Below are 26,315 nucleotides of genomic sequence, written 5' to 3' on the forward strand. Positions count from 1 at the left end.
GAGTTGATCGCTCGCTAGCTACTTTTAGCAGCCTTGCAAACGCATAGTCGCCGCCCACGGGGGAGTGTATTTTCGCTTTGCAAGTGTGCGAACGCCTGTGCAGCCGAGCGGTACAAAAACATTTTGTGCAAAACAAGACCAGCCCTGTAGTTACTTATTCTGTGCGATTATTGCAGCGACGGTCCCGGAATTGTCATCAGATACCCGCCCTCCAAACGCCTGCGTTTTCCCAAACACTCCCAGAAAACGGTCAGTTGACACCCATAAATGCTCTCTTCCTGTCAATCTCCTTGCAATCGGCTGTGCGAATGGAATTGGAATCTTCGCTAGATCCAGTGCACAGCAGGGATGCTCTTCGTGCCCGTATGACGCGTGTGCGCATTGTGGCACATGGGCAGTTTTGCCGTGTTTTTTTACCTGATCACTGCGCTGCGAAAATCGTCAGCGAGCGATCAACTCAGAATGACCCCCCCCCCCCCATGTTCCTTCCTTCATTAACATATACAAAGTCGCAAGCGATATCGCTAGGTTTGATGTGCACATCAAACACAATCTACTCCCAAATGTTGGGAAGAATGCTTTGGACACACATACACACTAGAGTTATTTTTATTTATTTTTTGTCAGAAAAAATTAACTCACTCGCATGTGTTTGTACTGTGGGAGGAAACTGGAACACCCTGAGGGGACCCTGCCAAACCCAGGCAGAACATACAAACTCTACACGGATAGTACATTGGTTCAGGAATTCAACTCATGACCTCAGGACTGGGTGCTCACTGCTAACCATTACACCAACCATGCTGCCCAAATATATGTCTTGATTTTTAACTCACATAGCATTAAGGTATAGTTCAGTTTAGCAAGCATATCTGCACTGTACTCTCAGTGGACCTGAAGGCACAATACTCCCCTCTATAATGTGTTTATTATACTTTGCAACAATGTATAACAATGTTAAGCAGAAATATGTTTCCATTTTAAAGGATTAGAGCTAATAAATACAAAATAATAAGTACTAAAGGGCAGAGAATACGGACGGATCATGAGCAGTAAGCACTGAATTAATCATTCAGGAAAAGAAAAGTTAATTCTAGCCAGTGATCAAAATGTTAAAATAGGGACAGGCCTGTTACACCAGGGACAATCTCTGGACATAAGGGACAGTTAGCAACTATTTAATATGTAATTTATAACACGCTTCCTCTACAGGACCAAGGACGAGGGGGGCATGGCGAGCTGATGATACCTCCCGTGTGTGCAGATGGTGGGACTATTGGAAACCGTAATCCCAGAGCTCCAGCAGATGGCATGGAGAGCCCAGCAATGAGCAGCAGAGGTGGGAGAACCTCGGGAGGAGGAGTTGCTCTGCACATGTGCAGAAGAAGTAGAGCCAGGAGACAGCAGCAGCATTCAGCAGCTACTATAGAGCCAGCAAAGGCACAGCAGCAGCAGCTCTCCCCACCATCTCCTGCCCAGAGTAACGTGCACAATGCCGGTGACTGAGAAGGACCTGGCTGAGGATGCCCCCTGGAAGAAGATCCAGCAGAACACCTTCACCCGCTGGTGCAATGAGCACCTGAAGTGTGTGAACAAGAGGATAGGCAACCTGCAGACCGACCTGAGCGATGGGCTGCGGCTCATTGCACTGCTGGAGGTCCTGAGCCAGAAGAGGATGTACAGAAAGTACCACCAGAGACCCACCTTCAGCCAGATGCAGCTGGAGAACGTCTCCGTGGCCCTGGAGTTTCTGGAGAAAGAGAACATAAAGCTGGTGTCCATAGGTGAGTGTCATCCCCAGTCCACCCCCTTCCACCTTGTGCGATGAGAACATTATTAATGGGCTTCAGGCATTGCTATTCCTCTGAGATCTGTGCTGCATAAGAAAACAGTGGCCATGACCTGTTGTAACCAGGTTCTGTGACCAGGACATTACTGTATGTGCTGGATTAACATGAGTTCATTCATTCCTGCATTGCAAGCCATCAGGGCAGGGGCTCTCCCTGAAGGGTTAAATGTGTTCAGTGGGTGAAATCACCAGGTAATGTGACATCTGATCACTTTCCATTTCTGTGAAAGGGAGGTAACCTAACCTCTGCAGTGGTGCAATTTGTGTTTTAAGTTACTTTTTATTTATATATATATAACTTATTTTATAATATTGGTCACCTGTCTTCAGAAGTTACTCATATAAGGCTATTGTACTGCTTTGTAGTTTTTAGATGTCTGTTTAGAAATGTATCTGTGAGCTCCAACATATGTTGTATTGCTTTTCATGTTTAATGACCTGCCAGGAACATGGCGAGTTAGCAGGCTGGCCCTGTCACACCTGCTGCTTTGATTATTTCTGTTACACCTAGACCCCCGTCTGTTTCACACTCAGATTCTCTCACTGTGGTGATAAAATGTGTAGTGCCATTATAAACCTTTTGTCTGGATCTTTATGTCTTGTGTGTGTTAAGCATTTTGCAGCCACTGGTGCAGGCTGCAGGTGAGGCAGGGTGGGGCCTGTTCTAGCTACAGGTACACAGCATAATAAATAGAGCAGGTGAGTCTGCAGAAAATAAAGGCGGAATCATAAATTCATGGTGTTCCTTGGGTGTTAGTCTTATATGTAGGTATACCATGCTATCAGCGGGACGCTCACGGATTACACAGGTTCTGTGGCTGATTAAAACCAGGTTAAATGCAGGTTTGAAGTCAGCCAGCCACAGTACCTGTGTAATTAATGTCCCTGTTTAATAATATCATGCTACAGTAGCTCAGGAGTTACATTTTGTGGGGCAGCTGGACTAAGCATCGGAGAGTGATAAAGTAGAGAGAGATAAAGTGGCCCAATTAACAATGCGTGATAAAAGTCGTTGTGAATGATAAAACTCATTGCATATGATAAATGGTGCTCCAGCCAATCCGCTCCCACATGATTGTGAGGAGCGGATTGGCTGGAGCACCATTTATCATACACAACGAGTTTTAGCACTCATTGATAAATGAGTCCCAAAGTACCAACCAACCAGCTCCTAACTGTCTACTTTCAGACATACCGACACCCTGTGAAATACGGGCAGACCGCCGACTGGAATCACCACTCAGGTGGTGGTCCACACCACCACACGAGGGGGAATAAAACCCCACCGGACCCGCAGCAGGGGAGAGCCTGCGTGGGGACGCACTGCACTTGCTGTCGTGCTCCCGACGTCTGTCTCCTGACAGCCAGGATCCCGGCAGCCGGGATAACATACTGAATCCCTTAAATACTGTAATGCCAAAGCTTCATACTGTAGCTTAGTTTGTCTAGTTTAAGTTGTTATTGTGGCAGGTTAGGTCTGTAAGGTATGCCCTTGGGTGGTTCCAGGAAAAACATTTAGACCAGTTCAAATTTTTAAACTGCAAAATCATACACATTTACATATATTGTTTCTTTAGAATTCCAGATCTATTAATTCATTTTTGTCATATTTAATAATATCTTATGTTTTGTGTTGTAGAGGAGATTAACCTTAAATAACTGAGTGTTTTTTGGATTTAGAATGCCTCATTTCCTTGAATGCTTTGAGAATTATTCAAAAGTTGCTCACTGCATGCTACCAAATTACCCCCCTGCATCATTGATACAGAATTATTATTTTTTGTCCCCTCCCCCATTTTTCTTTTAATTTTCCAGCTTCTACTTTAATGCTGAACAAATAGATGGACAATTTACAATGATACATAAGTACAAACATTTCAGTATAATTAGGCAGTACTAGAGGAAATATCAGTCAGATATACAGTATAGACTACTAAGAAAGTGTCCATTAATAATCATTGCTCCCAGTGTCCTAAGTAGGGCAGAAAGAAAGGTTCAGAGTTGCTAACTATGTAAATGCACTGTGGGTGAGAAAAAGAGGGTGGAGGATCCTAGTCGTGAGAGCTGGCAATCTAGGAGAAATGGCTTTCTCTCTCACTACCAAATCGCACCTACTTTGCATCTTCGAGACTTAAGGGGGGTACTCACGGAGCGATAATATAAGCAATCTGACCAGATTGCTTAGATTTTAAGCAGTGATGTCTGCGTGTGTACCCCCACAGCGATAGTGATGCGCAGGCCAATCTAGCTGGTCGCTCATTTCACCCGCTGGGTGAAATGAGCGCCCCCCCCCGCACGCTCAGCACACATCTCTCCCACATCTGTCCGTGAATACGGGCCTTTAAGGGGAGTACTCACGGAGATATCCATGCTTAAAATCTAAGCAATCTGACTAGATTGCTTAGATTTTAAGCACAGATCACTTGTGTGTACCATCGCGCTGTGCTGAGCGGCGGGAGAGATGTGTGCTGAGCGGTTCGCTCAGCACACATCTCTCCCGTGTATACCAGCCTTTAGAAGGCAGGTAGGCAAGTATAGGATTCCTCTGGGTTGGGAAAGAGGAATGGGTTTGTTGGGTCGACGACTATTGGTAGACAGGCAGTAGGTCGACCTTAGTTTTTTTGTGTCATTTTCATCGTAAAGTGACCGGGAACCCCAATCAGTACACCGTGTCCCCTCTGTGCACTGATCGTAGTCCATGTCGACCTTTTGCCATGTCGACCTTTTTGCAGGTGTCGCCCTAATGTGTGTCGACCAATAGTTGACCTAAGAGCCGTATCCCGGAAAAGAGTATCCTGTGTTTTTTTTTTGTTTGTTTTTTGGGGGGGGGGGGGGGGGGGGGGTTATAGGCAACTACTCTGTCAGAACATAGAGATTAATGTTTAAAACTATATATTACTTTTTAGGATAACTTTCTTATATGGAGTTTAATAGAGGATTCCAGAAAAATATAATATTCTTCTAATTAACGCTTATCTCATCAACTGTCAGACGTGCAAGTTTTCTGTTCCAGGGTTCCTTATATACTCCCTGGCTCCTGCACCAGATAGCCCATTCCACTGACAGCTTTCCACCATGTACTTTCAGAATGTTCCCGGTTGCTATGCCAGGAGAAGCATTGTTCTAAGTCCAGTAGTGGTGAGCCAGGACTCTGTCCCTGCAGTGTTATCTCTCTGATATCTCTGCACAACACAATGTATTGTAGCAAGCAATATGCATTTTATGTTCCACTCAGATACTTGGGGTCACAGTTGATACAAGGCTGACATGTTCTGTGTTTGCAGAGTACATTCTTGTTTCACTTACTAGGTACAAATGTGGCTCAGTCTTTCAGCACTTGCATTCAGTGCTTGTGAGCGTGTACAATCATACACTGACATATATAAGACTCTGGTAATAAAGTCATTATCTCCTGATTATCATAAGGCTCCAGACTGAACTGTGTACAACAGGGGTGGGCAATTATTTCAGCTGGGGGGCCGCTTAACACTTCCATTGAATATTCGAGGGCCGCACACAAAATATCTTGTATATACAATACCGATCGGGTCTGAACTGTGCATGCGTATGCACCGCAATGTACAGGTGCGTCGGTCCGCAGCGCCGGGCAGCAACGGGATGGTGCGAACAAAGCGATCGCACGGGCAATCGCAAGGTGATTGACAGGCAGAGGGTGTTTGTGGGTGGCAACTGATCGTTTTAGAGGAGTGTCCGGAAAAAACGCTGGAGGGACCAGGCATTTGGAGGGAGGGTTTCTGATGTCAGCTCAGGCTCCGATCATCGCACTGGAAGAGTAAGTCCTGGGCTGTTCAGAGACTGCACAAACTTCTGTTTGTGCAGCTCTCTGCACTTGTGATCACACACCTGCACAGCGATTTCCCCTTCCCCCTGTAGGTGGTGACGAACTGATCGCAGCAGTGCAAAAATCGCCTGCTAGCGATCAGGTCTGAATTAGGCCCATAGTTATGTATAGAACTATAAAAACATAGTATATATAACTATAATAACACACACCACAATATACAGTACGTTGCATATGTAGTTTTTTTACAGCCAAAATACAAATGTCTAAAAAAAAAAACATTAATCCAGTAATTAAAAAAAAAAAAAACAATGCTGAAAACAAACAAACAGCATCCTGTGTAATGCTGTTATTCACCGCTCCTGTCTCTGTCCCTGGGCACAGTTATTGGCTCCTCCCCTCCCCCGGACCCATATAGCAGTCTCTACTCCCCTTCCCACCCCCTCCCCTAAACCCATAGAGCAGTCTCTACCCCCCTCCCCTGGACCCATATAACAGCTTTTAAAGTTATGCACAGATCCCTTTACCTTTTTTTCAGTGGCAGATCTGCTGCCCGCTGCCAGATCCCCGCTGCCCGCTGCCAGATCCCCACTGCCTGCTGCCAGATCCCCGCTGCCAGATGATCCGCGCTGCCCGCTGTGCTGCACGGATTCACTGCTGCTGCCCGCTGTCCACTCCTGCTGTGGCTCCGCCCCCGTGCCGCCCCGCGCACGACGTCACAGAGGAAATCCCGGTCAGGTGACCCTGTGACGTGACCGGCATTTCCTCAGCGGCGCCGCTTCTGGGAGCTGTGTAGCGCAATGACAAGTGGCTCAGCCAATCGGGCCGCTTGTCATTGCTCACTGGTGGGGGACTTCGGGCCAGGCAAGATCGGTCCACGGGCCGCATCCGGCCCGCGGGCCGCATGTTGCCCACCCCTAGTGTACAAGCTAGTGACAGGACGCCTATTACTATAACTGTTATGTGACTATTACCACTGACAGATTTGTCTCTGGATTCCTTATTTTCCAGTATTGATACATTTAATCTTCTGCGTTTTAGTTGCCATTGTAGCCATCTGTTAGATTGTAAGTAGCAGGGCAGGGTTCCGGTATGAATGGTCGACCATGTTATGGTCGACCACTATTGGTCGACATTTACATGGTCGACATGGACACATGGTCGACACATGAAAATGGTCGACACATGAAAGGTCAACACATGAAAAGGTCGACATGAGTTTTTGTAAACTTTTTTTGGTGTCGTTTTTTGCGTAATGTGACTGGGAACCCCAATTAGTGCACTGCGTCCCCTCGCATGGCTCGCTTCGCTCGCCATGCTTCGGGCATGGTGCCTTCACTTCGCTCGGTACAGATTACCGTTCCAATCGTAGTCCACGTGGATCGTAAAGTATAGAAAAGTTCCCCAAAATAAAAAAAAAATTGTGTCGACATTTCATGTGTCGACCATGTGTCCATGTCGACCATGTCAATGTCGACCAATAGTGGTCGACATAATGACTGTCGACCATAACATGGTCGACCATCTGAACGGATACCGCAGGCAGTGACAAGATCTTGGCAATGTAACCTCAAAATTTTAAGTAGACATTATTTTGTTATTTATTTTTTCTTTCTTCTATTTCCAGTCAAAAATAACCTGACACTGCCTTTCAAAAAAAATGGCCCTTTAAATCTTGAGGCTACATTTGGTAATATCTCACTGCTGCCCACTACTCACAGGCCATTACATTTAGGACCAGGTTTCTTTTCCACTAAAAACCTGGGTCCTTCCTGGGTAATTCGAAACTGGATTCAAACCGGTTCACACCGCAGTGGTGTGTCTTCCCTCTGTCGGCACTTGGAGATGACATCTCCAAGCACCAGTGAGCTGGCTGTACATAGGCTTTTAACGGGACCTGGGAAATACCTGTTTACACTGCAGCCTTATCCAGGTCCAACGCTGGTAGCTACCCAAATCGGGTTCCTGGGTCACTAGAACCAGGTTATTTTTCAGTGACCCTTTCCCACTGAGGTGCAACCTGGCTTGACCCAGCAATAGCCCAGGTTATTGTGGCAGTGGAAAAGGGGTATTACTGGGTTATTGTGGCAGTGGAAAAGGGGTATTACTGATTTATGACAGGGAATGTTGGCGACTTGCAACATGTCTCTACATTTTTATATTGTATAGAATTTATAGGAAAAAATATTGGATTAGGGAGGAAAAGGGTATTAAATCAGACAAACCTGATGGGTAGATTGTCATATCCAGCAATTGGTCATTATATACTGTGTCTGCTTTTGTCATTGCTTGTGATTACACAGGTGATTGGATTCAGTTACCAGAACAACAGCAGCATTTGTTCTGCTGTACAGAACTCGCGTATAGCTGAGAGATGTTTCCATGTCATACTCCTGGTGCCACAACAAGACAGGGAGAATGTAATGTACCAGTACTACAGTGTATAGCACTATGTGAGTACTGTACATATGAAGTAATTTCAGGTTGGAAATGCTGATAACAGACAAAATGCAGTGAGCTCATGTATGCTCTCTCGTATCACTGGCTGGACTTTGGTCTGCTCACATGTGGGCGGTGAGATGACAGTTTACTCTAGCTGACATTTTTCTCTTCTATCTCTAATAAGAAGCAGCACAAGGGGCTGAATGTACTGTATGACACAATGTGATTTTTGCTGTATATTTATGCATTTACAATCCTGATCTCATTTATTTTAACCTGTTTTTTTGCTTAAGGAAATTGTCTGCCATACGTTTAAATTCCCACAATGCTTTGTTAAGAAGTGCAAGACAGCATCAATTCCGAAAAGTGTGAACACATGAATCTGCTTTAAATGCTGTCCACATATTAATCAATATGTGGCTTTGAATGAATGCAAGAAAAATATTTCATGTTATGTTTACAATATTACATTTGAAACCCATTACTTCTAAAATGTTCTGTTTAGAAACATTAACTATTTATCTTTTAAACTATAGAGTTTGGAACAGGTACTAGTCTTTTTGTGCTTATAAGCAGGCCAGGGCGTTACTAAACAAGCCTACAGTGCAGGGGACGGGCCAGGCTTTTGGAATGCACCTGTTGGTTTGAGTGTTGCAGTAAAAAGGACTGTATCTAATACCACTTTCCCATACCAATCACAGGTCGCACCCGGGAATTGAACATGGGTCCTTCCCAGGTGGGACCCGCCATGAAGCCCCTTTCAGACTGGCAACGCGACCTGGCAATATGTTGGGTCTGGTTGCCATCGGGGGCGGGAGCGAAGGCTGCGTTGGGCGTCATCAAGAGCGGGAGCGGAGGCAGTGCTTGGAGATGAGATCGTCTCCACGCTGCCTCCTCCATACTATGAACGGGTTCCGGATCACATCAATCCGGGTTACCCGTTCACACCACACCTGACCCGGGAATAACCCTGCTTTATTCCTGGGTTGAAATACCGGGTGAGGCGATCCGGGAATTCAGGACTTACCCCTTTCACACCACACATTGACCCGCGTCGACCCGGCAATTTATCGGATTATATGGGCAGTGGGAATGGGGTATGAGATGCCCAAATATTCTCTCTCCAGTTGCTCGGGATTACCTGTGAATGTTTACAAATATCAATCAGCAGAGGCGATATCTGGGATCATTCATTCTCTTCTGTAGCTTAGAAGGATATTGGAAGTCACAGAGAATTTCATCACCATGTAATAGCATGACTATGCAGGCGTCATGTTTTATATTGATCATGGAGATTTGAGGTAAATTGTAGCATTTATCATTTATATTACTATGGGCATTATTCCTTTATAATCCTCAAGTTTTCTGAATGAGCTTTAAAGTGATGACTTTAGCACTCCATGTTTATTATATCCATTCATATATTAGCATTACGGAACCTCCGGGAGCGACGCAAATCACGCTGTCACTTTGCTGTGCTGCTTGTGTAAGAGGCTGGCGCGCAGACTGGAGTGCACCAGGAGGAGGTAGGGGCACGCCATTTGGAACTGGTTCCTGAAGGTGACAGACGATGGAGTCTCTGGTACTTCTGCTACTGAACAGTGCTGATTATAATGCACTGTTCCATAATACCAGTGGTACTCTCACTGTCACAATTCATCAACTTTAAATGTGACATGTTTTATTATATTATAATTAGAACCACTAATTAATGACTTTCATTTTCTCTGATTCATTAAAATGACATCTGCTAAAATGTTATATGTTTTTACTTGATTTATTTTACAGCGCTGTGGTAAATTTGTGTGGACAAACTATTCTTACAAATGAATATGATTACAGTTTTATTTATAGGTATTGTAAATTCAAACTGTTTTGTGTGTCGCCCTCAACAGTTTTCTACAACCTATTAAGTACCCCCCTTCCCCCAGCTGAAATAATTGTTCTCTCCTGGGCTGCGAGATACAGGGTTCTATTTATCAAGCAAAATAAGGGGCCTATTTATGAATGAGGGTGGGATGTACTAACCTCCGCCATCACGATAACTGCACTTTTCTCCGCTGCCCACCGCTCCCCCGTCTGCTTTCTCATCCCCTTCTCCCTCTTCCTCACTGCCGCGGCCACTGTGTTCTCTCATCGCTGCGCTCCCCCTGGCCGTTTGGCGCATGCGCATTCGGGTTCTGCTTTTCTGGGCATGCACACACTGGTTCATCAATATGTCAGTTAGCGCATGCCCGGAAAAGCAGAACCCGGATGCGCATGCGCCAAACGGCCAGGGGGAGCGCAGCGATGAGAGAACACAGTGGCCGCGGCGGTGAGGAAGAGGGAAAAGGGGATGAGAAAGCAGATGGAGGAGCGGCGGGCAGCGGAGCGGGGAGTGTCAGAGCGCAGAGAAAAGTGCAGTTATCGCGATGGCGGAGGTTAGTACATCCCGCCCTGAGTGAGAAAAATCATTCTGTGTAATAAATGGTGCTCTAGCCAATCAGCAGACAACTGTCATTTTTTTGAAGCACATGAGTCATGAGCTGATTGGCTGGATCACCATTTATCAAATGCACTAGTTTTATCATTCACATTGATGAGATTTATCACTCGTTGCTAAATGAGCCCCTTAGTTCTTTTCCTGAAGTTTTGAAAGAAAAAGTTCTTACTGTATTTCCATTTCTCTATATTTATCAAGAGGCATACGAGTTTCGTAATTGATGCCTCCGTTATTGCACATAAACACCGGCTTCACAGCCTTCTGTGTAGGCAATGTGTGTAATCCATTTATCAAGCCGCACAAAATATTGATCACTAGACCCCACAGAGTGAGAAGTAGCTGAACCTATAGTGTCCTGTCAGCACATCTCACACAAAAAAGCCAAGAGAGATTCAATCGCTGAGGAGAATCCCTATTCCCCCTTAGACACTGGTTTAGTGCAATGGTTCTTAAACTCGTTCATCTATGAGCATATGATTTTTTCATTAAAATAGCCAACTATGTTCTTGGCTTAAATGTAAAAAAAAAAAATATATATATATATATATATATATATATATATATATATATATATATATATATATATATATATATATATTTATTTATTTTTGTCGTTTTTGAAAAATTTAAAAAATAGTCCTCAGTTTAGAGTTTAAAGCGGATTACTTGTGCACTTTGCTCACTATTAGTTATAGACATGTCTGACTAATGGCCATTAGATACTCAACATTTCTCTAAATCCATATATTTTATATATGGTTTTGTTACTGATGAGCACAAACAAGAATCACTATGGAGACCTGTCTGAGGAGGTGGGAGGTAGACTAGACCGAAAGCAGCTGAGTTTCACTCAGAAATCTGCAATAAATCTATGACAAGCCTGAAATATCCTCAAAGCTGTTTGTTGGTGAATGAGAAATACATGACTAATGTGCCTTGATAACCTACAATTTCAATCTATCTGATGTTCTCAGACTATGACAGCAGTAATGTGTGATGCAAATGTACTAGTGTGTGTGTGTGAGAAGTAAATGAACTTTACCTATAAAGGAATAATTGATCCATTTTTTTTTCTAGTATTACAGTATGTACACAAAGTAAAATTTGCTCAAATTAACATTTTGGGGCCCATTTATCAAGGCATTTTATCATACGCAAGTTTTAAAACTCGTTGCATATGATAAATTGTGCTCCAACCAATCAGCTCCCAACTGTCCTTTTTTAAACACAAGACAGTAGCTGATTGGCTGGAGTTTAAAAAAGGACAGTTGGGAGCTGATTGGTTGATGCACCATTTATCACACGCAACGAGCTTTAAAACTTGCATATGATAAAACTCGTTGATAAATGGGCTCCTATGAATCCACATAGTGAATAGTGGTTGTGCGAAAATATGCAAATGACACCACTGGCGCTGTGATTTGTATTGAGCCACCCACTGAAAAGCAGCTCTGATCTGCCGCTATATGCTTAATATGACCTTCTGAGCCTATGGTCATATAGCATGGACACTGGAGCCATTTTTGTTGCATATGGGATTGCAGTTGCAAGCTATCCATGAGGCCCAACACTCCTTTCTGTTAGGCCATGTTCCCGAATCTTGGACGCACGGCATGCAGCTTTACCATTTATGTAATTGGTGAGGAGTGGATTATATATTTGGGATCTGGGGGTGGCCCTTTAGAACAACTAGAGAAGGGGTTCATGCATACAGATTATAAGCGTATATACAGGAAACCGCATAGAGAAAAGAATTAGGTACATGTAAATATAATTGGAATTTGGGGACACCTGGTAGCTATTCATGGTGGTGGTGGTGGTAGTAATATTAGAAATAATAATGGGTTTATTTAGTTTTTGCCTTTAAAAAAATTGGCGCCTTTTTTTTTTTTCTCTTAGTACCAGTACATGCAGTAGATCTTAGTATTGCTAAGGAAAAGCAACTCCAAGTCTCAGTACTATGCTACGCTGGATACGAAACACTTCCAGGAGTAAAGTTATAAAAGTCATGTTTTGGAACATTTATGGACGCCTGTATGGTTTAAAGAACCGTTCCAAGTCTCCTTTCCCTGACATATATCATTGACTGTAGGTTGTGCCAGGAATGATCTCACCCAAACGCTGTTCTCATAAACATGAGCTGCAGGGCGTGGTACTTTCTTTCACTGACAGAAACCTTTTAACATTTTGCTTCTGAAAAACAACTTCCATTTCTATGTTTGGAGGTGACCTATTTGTCTTCACACCCATATTAACAGTGTAAAAGGGGAATCTCTAGCCTTTCCCAGGAGCATGCCCTTCTGACGAGTGACCACCCACTTCCAGAGATGCAAAGTCTGCGTCACAGACAGCGAGAGACTGTGCAATGCTGTCAAGTGTGTGTGTGTGTATGTATGTATATGTGTGTATGTGTGTGTATATATATATATATATATATATATATATATATAATTATTACAGAAGCAAGGGATAATATTGCGCCACTTGTGCTAGGACACAGAGATGTTGTGCAACCGGCAACCTAAAAAACACTCCCCTCTACTGTTAATGGGGCGTCTGCTGGGTCCCTCAAAAAATACAGGGGTGGTAAGCCCCTGAAACAATGTAAAAAGAAGGGGGGATGAGGGATATATAGCGACTAATGTGTTGATACAATGTACAGTTGCCACTTAGATATATAAAAAAAAAATATTTATTAATATAGACATAAAAGAAACATAAAGGCATATATAAAAATGGGACAACAAAACATACACAGCTGAGCTAAAAACACTTAAATGAAAAACTCTACAATTTCAATAAAACCAAGTAAAATGGATTTTCCTTATCTTAGGTGAGGTAGGTGCAGGATTTCACCAACGCGTTTCGTCTCAAAAGACTTCTTCAAGAAGTCTTTTGAGACGAAACGCGTTGGAGAAATCCTGCACCTACCTCACCTAAGATAAGGAAAATCCATTTTACTTGGTTTTATTGAAATTGTAGAGTTTTTCATTTAAGTGTTTTTAGCTCAGCTGTGTATGTTTTGTTGTCCCATTTTTATATATGCCTTTATGTTTCTTTTATGTCTATATTAATAAATATTTTTTTTTATATATCTAAGTGGCAACTGTACATTGTATCAACACATTAGTCGCTATATATCCCTCATCCCCCCTTCTTTATATCTATCTATCTATCTATCTATCTATCTATCTATCTATCTATCTATCTTTATATATATATATATATATATATATATATATATATATATATATATATATATATATATATATATATATATATATATATATATATATATATATATATATATATAATCTATCCAGCAGCATACATTATCTAACTGTTCATCTCAGAGGACTGCCAGGCACATATAAAATGTTACAAATATTATATTTTATATTATGATTTATTTATTTATTTTCTCCCTCATGGGTGGTACTGAATTAAATAATTAACTTAAAACGTAAGTGCATACATTATTTGAATAGAAATGAATAGCCCACAAAATGTGCGATACTCCCTCACAACATGCGCAGAGCTGGGGTTCCAAACTTGACCCAATTTTAACTCCCAAAAATGGATCCTTGTGCTGCTGCTGCTGCTGATGATGATGATGATGATGATAATAATAAATTACATAATTATCACTGTACTGCTCTGTAGCTACAGTATAATAAAGTACAGTATATTAATAAAGCTAATATACTAAACAGTAAAATAAGTGATACAACCCAGATATTACACATCATCCTGCTATTTGTAAAATCCCTTACTTCAAAGCCATAACTACAAGGTTTGCACAAACTTTTATATACGTACCCATTAGTCCATTTAATAGACCAGCTTAATGACGTACCCTCTTGTGATGCTCCGATGCCACATGTGAGTGCACAGGTAACACATCTGGGGCTTATTATGCATTAGACATGGGCAATCATTGTAAGGCCTGTTCAATTATTTATGATCATCTAAAGTCATGATTTTGAAGGGTCCCAGTCAACGTCTATAGTTCGGTTACTTTGTATACATGTTCAGCACGTCTAGGGTGGGTGCCACCACCCCTCCCCATAATTATCCAATAGAGAGAGAGTACATTGATTTCTGGAAACTACTAGACTGTTGCCTAGGATCTCGTTGTGAATGATGAGTGTAATAATTAGAGGTCTGCAGGGTACTTGCCAGTTACATTATGTAATAATTATCCTGTTTTACTTTGCGCAGCAAAACTGTATATGTACCTGATTCAGAATTGATTGTAGCAGCAAATGTTTATCTAATGGGCAAAACCATGTGCACTGGAGGGAGGGGGGATGGGGGGTGTCAAGAAAATAGGAATTTAATTACCTACCGGTAAATCCTTTTCTCGTAGTCCGTAGAGGATGCTGGGGTCCATATTAGTACCATGGGGTATAGACGGGTCCACCAGGAGCCATTGGCACTTTAAGAGTTTAATAGTGTGGGCTGGCTCCTCCCTCTATGCCCCTCCTACCAGACTCAGTCTAGAAACTGTGCCCGAGGAGACGACATACTTTGAGAGAAGGAATTACACAGATAGTGGCGAGATTCATACTAGCTCACACAACAGGCAAATCCGGCTAACATGCCGGAATAACGCAGCAACAGCTGAAATAGTAAATAACACAGAACTTACCTAGGAACCAGGCAGTACTGAACTATAAAACCAATACAGGAAAACGCAGCGCTGGGCAGGCGCCCAGCATCCTCTACGGACTACGAGAAAAGGATTTACCGGTAGGTAATTAAAATCCTATTTTCTCTAACGTCCTAGAGGATGCTGGGACTCCGTAAGGACCATGGGGAATAGACGGGCTCCGTAGGAGACATGGGCACTTTAAGAAAGACTTTAGACTCTGGGTGTGCACTGGCTCCTCCCTCTTTGCCCCTCTTCCAGACCTCAGTTTTAGACTGTGCCCAGAGGAAGATGGGTGCACTGCAGGGAGCTCTCCTGAGTTTCCTGCTAAGAAAGCATTTTGTTAGGTTTGTTTCTTATTTTCAGGGAGCTCTGCTGGCAACAGACTCCCTGCATCGAGGGACTGAGGAGAGAGGAGCAGACCTACTTAAATGATAGGCTCTGCTTCTCGGCTACTGGACACCATTAGCTCCAGAGGGAGTGGAACACAGGTTCGTCCTGGGCGTTCATCCCAGAGCCGCGCCGCCGTTCTCCTCACAGAGCCGGAAGAAACGAAGAAAGAAGACTACTGAGGCGGCAGAAGCCCTCAGGTGCTTCGCTGAGGTAACGCACAGCACTGCAGCTGTGCGTCATTGCTCCCATACACCTCACACACTCCGGTCACTGTAAGGGTGCAGGGCGCAGGGGGGGCGCCCTGGGCAGCAATAAAATACCTCTCCTATGGCAAATTACTATATACATGTACAGGTGGGCACTGTACATGTATATAAAAGAGCCCCCGCCATATTTTATTAAGTTTGAGCGGGACAGAAGCCCGCTGCCGAGGGGGCGGGGCTTCTCCCTCAGCACTCACCAGCGCCATTTTCTCTCCACAGCACTGCTGAGAGGAAGCTCCCCGGACTCTCCCCTGCTTGACACACGGTGAAAGAGGGTTTTAAAGTAGAGGGGGGGCACATAATTGGCGATTATACATTACAGCAGCGTTACTGGGTAAACATTCTGTGTTTTTCTCCGGGGTCATATAGCGCTGGGGTGTGTGCTGGCATACTCTCTCTCTGTCTCTCCAAAGGGCCTAAAGAGGAACCTGTATTCAGAAAAGAGTTTCCCTGTGTGTGTGGAGTGTGTCGGTACGCGTGTGTCAACATGTTTAACGATGAAGGCTCGCCTAAGGAGGAGGGGGAGTGCATGATTGTCAGGTCGCCATCGGCAACGCCGACACCGGACTGGATGGATATGTGGAATGTCTTGAATGCTAATGTAAATTTATTGCATAAGAGATTAGACAAGACTGAGGCTAGGGATCAGTCAGGTAGTCAGACCATGCCTGTCCCAGTGGCACCGGGACCTTCTGGGTCTCAGAAACGCACATTATCCCAGATCACTGACACAGATACCGACACGGATTCAGATTCCAGTGCCGACTATGAGGATGCAAAATTACAGCCAAAAGTGGCAAAAGGTATTTGTCACATGATCATTGCTATTAAAGAGGTTTTGCATATTACTGAGGAACCCCCTGTCCCTGACACGAGGGTACACATGTATAAAGAGGAAAAAGCCTGAGATCTCCTTTCCGTCCTCATTTGAGCTAAGCGAATTGTTCGAAAAGGCCTGGGAATCTCCAGACAGGAGACTACAAGTTCCCAAAAGGATTCTTATGGCGTATCCCTTCCCACAAAAGGACAGGATACGATGGGAATCTTCGCCTAAAGTAGACAAGGCGTTGACACGCTTATCCAAGAAGGTGGCACTGCCTTCCCAGGATACTGCTACCCTCAAGGATCCTGCGGATCGTAAGCAGGAAGTTACCATGAAGTACATTCACACACACTCTGGTACTATTGTTAGGCCGGCTATGGCATCGGCCTGGGTTTGTAGTGTTGCAGCATGGACAGATTCCTTGTCTACGGAGATTGAGACCCTAGATAAGGATACCATTCTAATGGCCCTAGAGCATATCAAGGATGCTGTGTTATATATGAGGGATGCTCAAAGAGACATTTGTTTACTAAGCTCCAGAATAAATGCTATGTCTATTTCTGCTAGGCGACTCTTGTGGACCCAACAGTGGACGGGGGATGCCGACTCAAAGCGGCATATGGAGTCGTTGCCTTACAAGGGGGAGGAGTTGTTTGGAGAAGGCCTCTCGGACCTTGTCTCTACTGCTACGGCTGGCAAATCGAATTTTTTACCTTATGTTCCCCCACAACATACTAAGAAGGCACCTCATTACCAAATGCAGTCCTTTCGTTCAAATAAAAGCAAAAAGGTTCGGGGATCGTCCTTTCTTGCCAGAGGTAAAGGCAAGGGAAAAAAGCTGCACACAGCTAGTTCCCAGGAGCAGAAGTCTTCCCCCCCCCCCCCCCCCCCCCCCCCCCACACGTCTGCAAAATCCACCGCATGACGCTGGGACTTCCCTGGGGGGGCCAGATCAAGTGGGGGCATGTCTTCGATTTTTCAGCCATGTCTGGGTTCACTCACAGGTGGATCCCTGGGCAATAGAGAGTGTTTCTCAGGGATACAGGCTGGAATTCGAAGAGATGCCTCCTCGCCGGTTTTTCAAATCGGCTCTGCCAGCTTCTCCGTCAGAAAGGGAGTTGCAATTCAAAAATTGTACCTGCAACAGATGATAGTCAAGGTTCCTCTTCTCCAGCAAGGAAAGGGGTATTACTCAACCCTGTTTGTGGTTCCGAAACCGGACGGTTCGGTCAGACCCATTTTGAATCTGAAATCCCTGAACCTGTACTTGAAAAAGTTCAAGTTCAAGATGGAATCGCTCAGAGCGGTCATCGCCAGCCTGGAGGGGGGGGGATTGGAAGGTTTCCCTGGACATAAAGGATGCTTACCAAGGTAATGGCGGAAATGATGGTGCTCCTGCGCAAGCAGGGTGTCTCAATTATCCCATACTTGGACGATCTCCTCATAAAGGCAAGATCTCGAGAGAAGTTACTGGACAGCGTGTCACTGTCAGTGAGGACGTTGCAACAGCACGGCTGGATTCTCAATATTCCAAAGTCCCAGCTGGTTCCTACAACGCGTCTGACCTTTTTGGGCCTGATTCTGAACACAAAAAAGAAAAAGATATTTTTCTTTCGATGGAAAAGGCTCAGGAGCTCATAGCTCTGGTCAGGAACCTATTAAAGCCAAAAAAGGTTTCAGTGCTTCACTGCACCCGTGTCCTGGGGAAGATGGTGGCATCGTACGAGGCCATCCCCTTCGGCAGGTTCCATGCGAGGACTTTTCAATGGGACCTACTGGACAAATGGTCCGGGTCTCATTTACAAATGCATCAAAGGATCACCCTGTCTCCCAGAGCCAGGATATCTCTCCTGTGGTGGCTGCACAGTGCTCACCTCCTGGAAGGCCGCAGGTTCGGCATTCAGGACTGGATCCTGGTGACCACGGACGCGAGCCTCCGAGATTGGGGAGCAGTCACACAGGGAAGAAATTTCCAAGGACTTTGGTCAAGTCAATAGACTTGTCTTCACATCAACATCCTGGAACTAAGGGCCATATACAACGCCCTGCGTCAAGCGGAGATCTTACTTCGCAATCGACCAGTTCTGATCCAGTCAGACAACATCACCGCAGTAGCTCATGTAAATGCCAAGGCGGCACAAAGAGCAGAGTGGCAATGGCGGAAGCCACCAGAATTCTTCGCTGGGCGGAGAATCATGTAAGCGCTCTGTCAGTAGTGTTCATTCCGGGAGTGGACAACTGGGAAGCAGACTTCCTCAGCAGACACGATCTGCATCCGGGAGAGTGGGGACTTCATCGGGAAGTCTTCGCGCACATTGCAAGTCGGTGGGGACTACCCCAAATAGACATGATGGCATCCCATCTCAACAAAAAGCTACAAAGGTATTGCGCCAGGTCAAGAGACCCTCAGGCGGTAGCTGTGGACGCCCTAGTGACACCGTGGGTGTTCCAGTCGGTATATGTGTTTCCTCCTCTTCCTCTTATACCCAAGGTGTTGAGGATAATAAGACAAAGAGGAGTGAGAACAATTCTCATTGTTCCAGATTGGCCACAAAGGACCTGGTATCCGGATCTGCAAGAAATGCTCACAGAAGATCCGTGGCCTCTTCCTCTAAGGCAGGACCTGTTACAACAAGGTCCCTGTCTGTTCCAAGACTTACCGCGGCTGCGTTTGACGGCATGGCGGTTGAACGCCGGATCCTAGCGGAAAAAGGTATTCCGGATGAGGTCATTCCTACGCTAATAAAGGCTAGGAAGGACGCGACGTCTAATCATTATCACTGAATATGGCGAAAATATATTTGTTGATGTGAGGCCAGGAATGCTCCCACGGAAGAATTCCATCTAGGCCGTTTTCTTCACTTCCTACAAACTGGAGTGAATTTGGGCCTAAAATTAGGCTCCATTAAATTTCAGATTTCAGCCTTATCCATTTTCTTTCAAAAGGAATTGGCCTCGTTACCTGAAGTACAGACTTTTGTGAAGGGAGTACTGCATATTCAGCCTCCTTTTGTACCTCCGATGGCGCCTTGGGACCTTTAACGTGGTGTTAAGTTTCCTTAAGTCACATTGGTTTGAACCACTTAAAACAGTGTAGTTGAAATTTCTCACTTGGAAGGTGGTCATGTTGTTAGTCTTGGCTTCGGCTAGGCGAGTTTCGGAATTGGCGGCTTTATCACATAAAAGCCCCTATCTGGTTTTCCATATGGATAGAGCAGAGTTGCGGACCCGTCCTCAATTCCTACCTAAGGTGGTCTCATCCTTTCATATGAACCAACCTATTGTCGTGCCTGTGGCTACACGTGACTTGGAGGATTCCGAGTCCCTTGATGTGGTCAGGGCTTTGAAAATTTACGTGGCCAGAACGGCTAGGATCAGAAAAACAGAAGCACTGTTTGTCCTGTATGCAGCCAACAAGGTTGGCGGACCTGCTTCAAAGCGGACTATTGCTCGCTGGATCTGCAACACGATTCAGCAGGCGCATTCTACGGCAGGATTGCCGTTACCGAAATCGGTTAAGGCCCATTCCACTAGGAAGGTGGGCTCGTCTTGGGCGGCTGCCTGAGGGGTCTCGGCACTACAGCTGTGCCGAGCTGCTACTTGGTCGGGGTCAAACACTTTTGCAAAGTTCTATAAGTTTGATACCCTGGCTGAGGAGGACCTCCTGTTTGCTCAATCGGTGCTGCAGAGTCATCCGCACTCTCCCGCCCGTTTGGGAGCTTTGGTATAATCCCCATGGTCCTTACGGAGTCCCAGCATCCTCTAGGATGTTAGAGAAAATAAGATTTTACACTTAACGGTAAATCTATTTCTCGTAGTCCGTAGAGGATTCTGGGCGCCCGTTCCAAGTGCGGACTTCTTCTGCAAGACTTGTATATAGTTATTGCTTACATAAGGGTTATATTATAGTTCATCGGTTTGGTCCGAGACCATGTTGTTTGTTCATACTGTTAACTGGGTAGTTTATCACAGGTTATACGGTGTGATTGGTGTGGCTGGTATGAATCTTGCCCTTGGATTAACAAAAATCCTTTCCTTGTACTGTCCATCTCCTCTGGGCACAGTTTCTCTAACTGAGGTCTGGAGGAGGGGCATAGAGGGAGGAGCCAGTGCACACCCAGAGTCTAAAGTCTTTCTTAAAGTGCCCATGTCTCCTGCGGAGCCCGTCTATTCCCCATGGTCCTTACCGAGTCCCAGCATCCTCTACGGACTACGAGAAATAGATTTACAGGTAAGTGTAAAATCTTATTTTCTCTTATGTCCGTAGAGGATGCTGGGGTCCATATTAGTACCATGGGGATGTACCAAAGCTCCCAGAACGGGAGGGAGAGCGCGGAGGCTCCTGCAACACTGCTTGACCAAACTTGAGGTCATCAGAGGCCAAAGTATCAAACTTGTAAAACTTGACAAATGTGTTCGACCCAGACCAAGTAGCCGCTCGGCAGAGTTGTACAGCCGAGACACCCCCGGGCAGCCGCCCAGGAAGAGCCCACTTTACGAGTAGAGTGGGCCTTTACAGATTTTGGACACTGCAATCCTGCCATGGAATAAGCATGCTGGATAGTGAACCTGATCCAACGTGAAATCAGCTGCTTAGAAGCAGGACACCCAATTTTCTTGGGATCATACAGGACAAACAGAGAGTAACTTTTCCGATGACGAGCTGTCCTCTTCACATAAATCTTCAAAGTCCTTACTACATCCAAGGCCTTTGAAGCAATTGAGGAGTCAGTAGCCACTGGCACCACAATAGGTTGGTTGATATGGAAAGCCGATACAACCTTAGGCAGGAACTGTGGACGAGTCTTAAGTTCCGCCCTGTCTTCATGGAAGATCAGATAGGGGCTTTTACAAGATAAAGCCCCCAATTCCGACACGCGTCGCGCAGAAGCCAAGGCCAACAAAGTGACTACCTTCCACGTGAGAAATTTGAGATCAGCCTCCTGTAGAGGCTCGAACCAAGCAGACTGCAGGAACTGTAACACCACATCAAGATCCCAGGCTGGATGTGCAGAACCAATTTCAAAAAGGTCTGAACCTCCGGGAGGACAGCCAATTGTTGTTGGACAAAGCAGAGATCTGGACCTTGATGGAGTCCAATCTCAGTCCCATATCCACCCCTGCTTGCAGGAAAAGGAGAAAACGTCCAAGTTGAAACTCCACCACAGGAAACTTCTTGGACTCGCACCAAGAAACACATATTTTTTCCAAATGCGATGGTAATGTTTAGACGTTACCCCCTTCCTAGCCTGTATCAGGGTAGGAATGACCTCACTCGGGATACCCTTCCGAGCGAAGATCTAGCGTTCAACCACGTAAACCATGGTAAGTCTTGACAAGCGAACGGCCCCTGCAGTAGCAGATCCTCCCGAAGAGGTAACGGCCTTGGATCCTCCAGCAGAAGATCCAGTAGATCCGCATACCAAGCCCTCCTTGACCAGTCCGGAGCAATGAGGATTGCCAGAACCTTTGTTCTTCTTACCAGTTGAAGAACTTTTGGTATCAGAGGAAGTGGAGGGAACACATACACTGACATGAACACCCACGGTGTAACCAGTGCGTCCACCACCACTGCCTGCGGGTCTCTCGACCTGGAACAGTACCTCCACAGCTTCTTGTTGAGGCGGGAGGCCATCATGTCTATGTGAGGAACCCCCCACCAACCGGTTACCTCCTCGAACACCTCCGGATGGAGGCCCCACTCTCCCGGATGGAGATCGTGTCTGCTGAGGAAGTCTGCTTCCCAGTTGTCTACACCCGGAATGAAGATTGCCGACATCACCACCGCATGCCTTTCTGCCCAGAGGAGGATTTTTGCCACCTCTGACATGGCAGCCCTGCTCTTCGTTCCGCCTTGTCGGTTTATGTAGGCCTGGGTGGTCACATTGTCCGACTGCACCTGAACAGCCCGATCCTGTAGAAGGTGTGCTGCTTGCAGAAGGCCGTTGTACACAGCTCTTAGCTCCAGAATGTTTAAAAGAATTCTTGATCCGACCACTGTCCTTGGAAGGTTTCCCCCTAAGCGACTGCTCCCCAACCTCTTAGACTTGCATCCGTGGTTAGAAGGATCCAGTCCTGAACTCCGAACCTTCGGCCTTCCAGAAGGTGAGGCAGTTGTATCCACCAGAGGAGCGAAATCCTGGCTTTTGGAGACAGACGGATCCTCCGGTGCATGAGTAGGGGAGATCCTGACCACTGGTCCAAGAGATCCAGCTGAAAGGATCGAACATGAAACCTGCCGTACTGTAGAGCCTCGTAGGAGGCTACCATCTTCCCCAGAAGGCGGATGCATTGATGAACCGAGACTCGGGTAGGCTTTAAGATATCCCAGACCATTGATTGGATCATCAAAGCTTTCTCCACCGGCAGAAACACCCTCTGCACTTCCGTGTCTAGGATCATTCCCAGGAAAGACAGCCTCATTGTCGGCTCCAGATGAGACTTTGGAAGGTTCAGGATCCAACCATGCTCCTTGAGCAGATGTGTCGTGAGAGCAATGGATTGCAACAACTTCTTCTCCCTGGACGATGCCTTGATCAGGAGATCGTCCAGATACGGAATTATGTTCACCCCTTGCTCGTGCAGGAGAACCATCATCTCCGCCATCACCTTGGTGAAGACCCTCGGTGCTGTGGAGAGGCCAAACGGCAGCGCCTGAAACTGATAGTGATCGTCCAACAGTGCAAACCTGAGATATGCCTGATGTGGAGACCAGATGGGAACGTGGAGGTACGCATGCTTGATGTCCAGGGACACCAGGAACTCCCTCTCCGTCAGACCTGAGATGACAGCTCTCAGAGACTCCATTTTGAATTTGAACTCCCTGAGGTAGGGGGTTCAAAGATTTTAAGTTCAGAATTGGCCGTACCGAACCATCCGGCTTCGGTACCACGAAAAGGTACGAATAATAACCTTTGTTCCACTGATGAGGTGGAACTGCAACAATGACCCTGGACACCACCAACTTTTGGATAGCTTCCAGAAGAATTGTTCTGTCTGCCAGCAGAGCTGGTAAGCCTGACTTGAAGAAACGGTGAGGCGGGAGATCTAGAAACTGCAGCCTGTACCCTCTGGACACTATATCCAGTACCCAGGGGTCCAGGCCCGACGACACCCAGACGTGGCTGAAATGCCGGAGTCTTGTCCCCACCTGACCTTCTTCCAGGCCCAGCTGTCCACCGTCATGCGGAGGACTTAGGGGTATCAGAAGCGGGCTTCTGGTTCTGGGAGCCAGCGGGAGCAGGCTTCTTTCCTTTAGCACGACCACCTCTGAAGAAGGTGTTCGAAGGCTTGTTCTTTCTAGGTCTCGCAGGTCGAAAGGACTGTGACGTGGCTGGTGTAAAAGGCTTCTTTATAGCCGATGCAGCTGAGGGGAGAAAAGGAGACTTACCCACTGTAGCCGTGGCATTCCACGCATCTAGCACCTCCCCAAAGAGAGCCTGACCTGTATAAGGAAGACCTCCACACTCTTTCTGGATTCCGCGTCCGCAGACCATTGGCGCAGCCAGAGACCTCTGCGAGCCGAGACGGACATGGAGGAGATCCCTGCAGCCATGGAACCCAGGTCCTTCATGGAATCTACCAGGAATCCTGCAGAATCCTGAATATGGCGTAAAAATAAATCAACATCACCTTTATCCATCGTAGTCGATTCCTCCTGCAGAGCGATTGACCACCTGGCAATAGCTTTTGCAATCCACGCACAGGCTATAGTAGGCCGCAGTATAGCCCCTGAAGCCATGTAAATGGATTTTAGCGTAGCATACACCTTGCGATCTGCCGGGTCCTTCAAGGCGGTAGATCCAGGGAGCGGTAATACCACCTTTTTGGACAGCCTGGAGACACAGGCGTCAACTATCGGCGGAGACTCCCACTTTTTCCTATCTTCTTCTGGGAAAGGAAAAGCAATTAAGACCCTCTTAGGGATCTAGAATTTCTTTTCCGGATTTTCCCATGCTTTTTAAAAAATAGCATTAAATTCTTTGGATGCCGGGAAGGTGAGGGGGGGGGAGGGGGCTTTTTACTGTCTGTGACAGAGGCCTCCTCCACCTGCTCAAGAGCTGTGTCAGTGATGTGTAACACATCCCTTACAGTTTCAATCATCAACTGCACCCCCTTAGTAAGTGACGCCGCCCCCTCGACACATCCTCGTCACCGTCTGCAGCCTCAGAATCTGTGTCCGTATCATCCTGCATAAGCATTGCAAGTGCACGTTTGTGAGAATGTACCGCAGGGGACCCCGAGGAAGCAGTATCCGACCATACTACCATAGAGGATTGTAAGACCTGAGTGGCATGCTCAGTCCTAGCAACCCTATCAGAAATCTGAGAAATAGTCCCCCTCAGAGAGGCTAACCATTCTGGCTCTCTAGCTGGGATCTGCGCTACAACAGTGCAATCCTGATTACATGGAATGGAGTCTTCCTGGGAAGATAAATCCTCTGCAGCATATGAAACAGTGTCCCTAGACATGTTGTCTCTCACACACACACACACACACACACACACACACACACACACACACACACACACACACACACACACACACACTCCACAAACACACATGGTATTGGGTAGACAGAGCTTCTCCCCAAGAATGGCAGAGAGACACAGAGATTGGAGCCAACCCACACACAGCGCTATTTGAGGGTTAGGGAGACCCTAACCAGCGCTGACTGAGTTCCTTAATAGGAGACACAGCCTGTATACAGCCTCCCCTCCCTTCTACAACCTCCTGGTACCGTACAGATAGCTGGAGTTGCTCTGGACATCCACTGGCAGTGATTGCAGGCAGAAAAAATGGCGCTGGACGCTGCTGGGTCCGCTCTGAGGAGAAGCTCCGCCCCTTCAATGGCGCTGTCTTCCCGCTCTTGAAGATTATACTGGTCTGAGGACTTTTGTGCTGGCTGAGATCCGCAGACCCCGACAGGCTTGATGTGGTCAGTATAGGATCTTGTGCTGGCTCAGGGCACCCACCGCGCTCCCAACCTTAAGCCGCCCTCTTCACACTGACCCCCCCCCCCCCACTTGTAAGGGGGGACAGTGACTAACTCGACAAACTTTAGCTCTGTGAGGGGGTGAGCTTTCCCCTGTGGCGGGGCGCGATCTGTCCCCTCTGCAGCTCAATGTCCAATCAGCGGAGTCAGTGGCACAAGACCCCGCTGGGTGGACACTGCTCCCCCGATCAGTTACTCGATGCAGGGAGGCTGTTGCCAGCAGCCTCCCTGTAAAACAAACAAACTCTAAAATAAACTTTTATAAAGAAGCTCTGTAGAGCTCCCCTAGCTCCCCTCAGGGCACATTTTCTAAACTGAGTCTGATAGGAGGGGCATAGAGGGAGGAGACAGCCCACACTATAAAACTCTTAAAGTGCCAATGGCTCCTGGTGGACCCATCTATACCCCATGGTACTAATATGGACCCCAGCATCCTCTAGGACATAAGAGAAATAACGTGCAGAGAGAGTTAGATTTGGGTGGGTTATTTTGTTTCTGTGCAGGGTAAATACTGGCTGCTTTTTTTTCAACACTGCAATTTAGATTTCAGTTTGAACACACCCAACCCAAATCTAACTCTCTCTGCACATGTTATATCTGCCCCCCAGCACTGCA

General features: G+C 46.1%; 1 protein-coding gene across 2 annotated transcripts in view; it reads left to right on the forward strand.

Moving 5' to 3' along the window:
- The first annotated feature begins 1,260 nt into the window (after window positions 1–1,260).
- The window catches only part of FLNB (filamin B), a 382,553-nt gene continuing 357,498 nt past the window's right edge, over window positions 1,261–26,315 (forward strand). Inside the window, exon 1 of one of the 2 annotated variants that reach the window (XM_063940867.1) lies at window positions 1,261–1,784. In XM_063940867.1, the coding sequence (XP_063796937.1) occupies window positions 1,493–1,784 (292 nt within the window). In that variant the 5' untranslated portion in view covers window positions 1,261–1,492. The remainder of the gene's footprint in view (window positions 1,785–26,315) is intronic. The other variant, XM_063940868.1, reaches the window with a different exon arrangement.

The sequence above is a fragment of the Pseudophryne corroboree genome, chromosome 9 (assembly GCF_028390025.1).
Source record: "Pseudophryne corroboree isolate aPseCor3 chromosome 9, aPseCor3.hap2, whole genome shotgun sequence".
NCBI lineage: Eukaryota > Metazoa > Chordata > Amphibia > Anura > Myobatrachidae > Pseudophryne > Pseudophryne corroboree.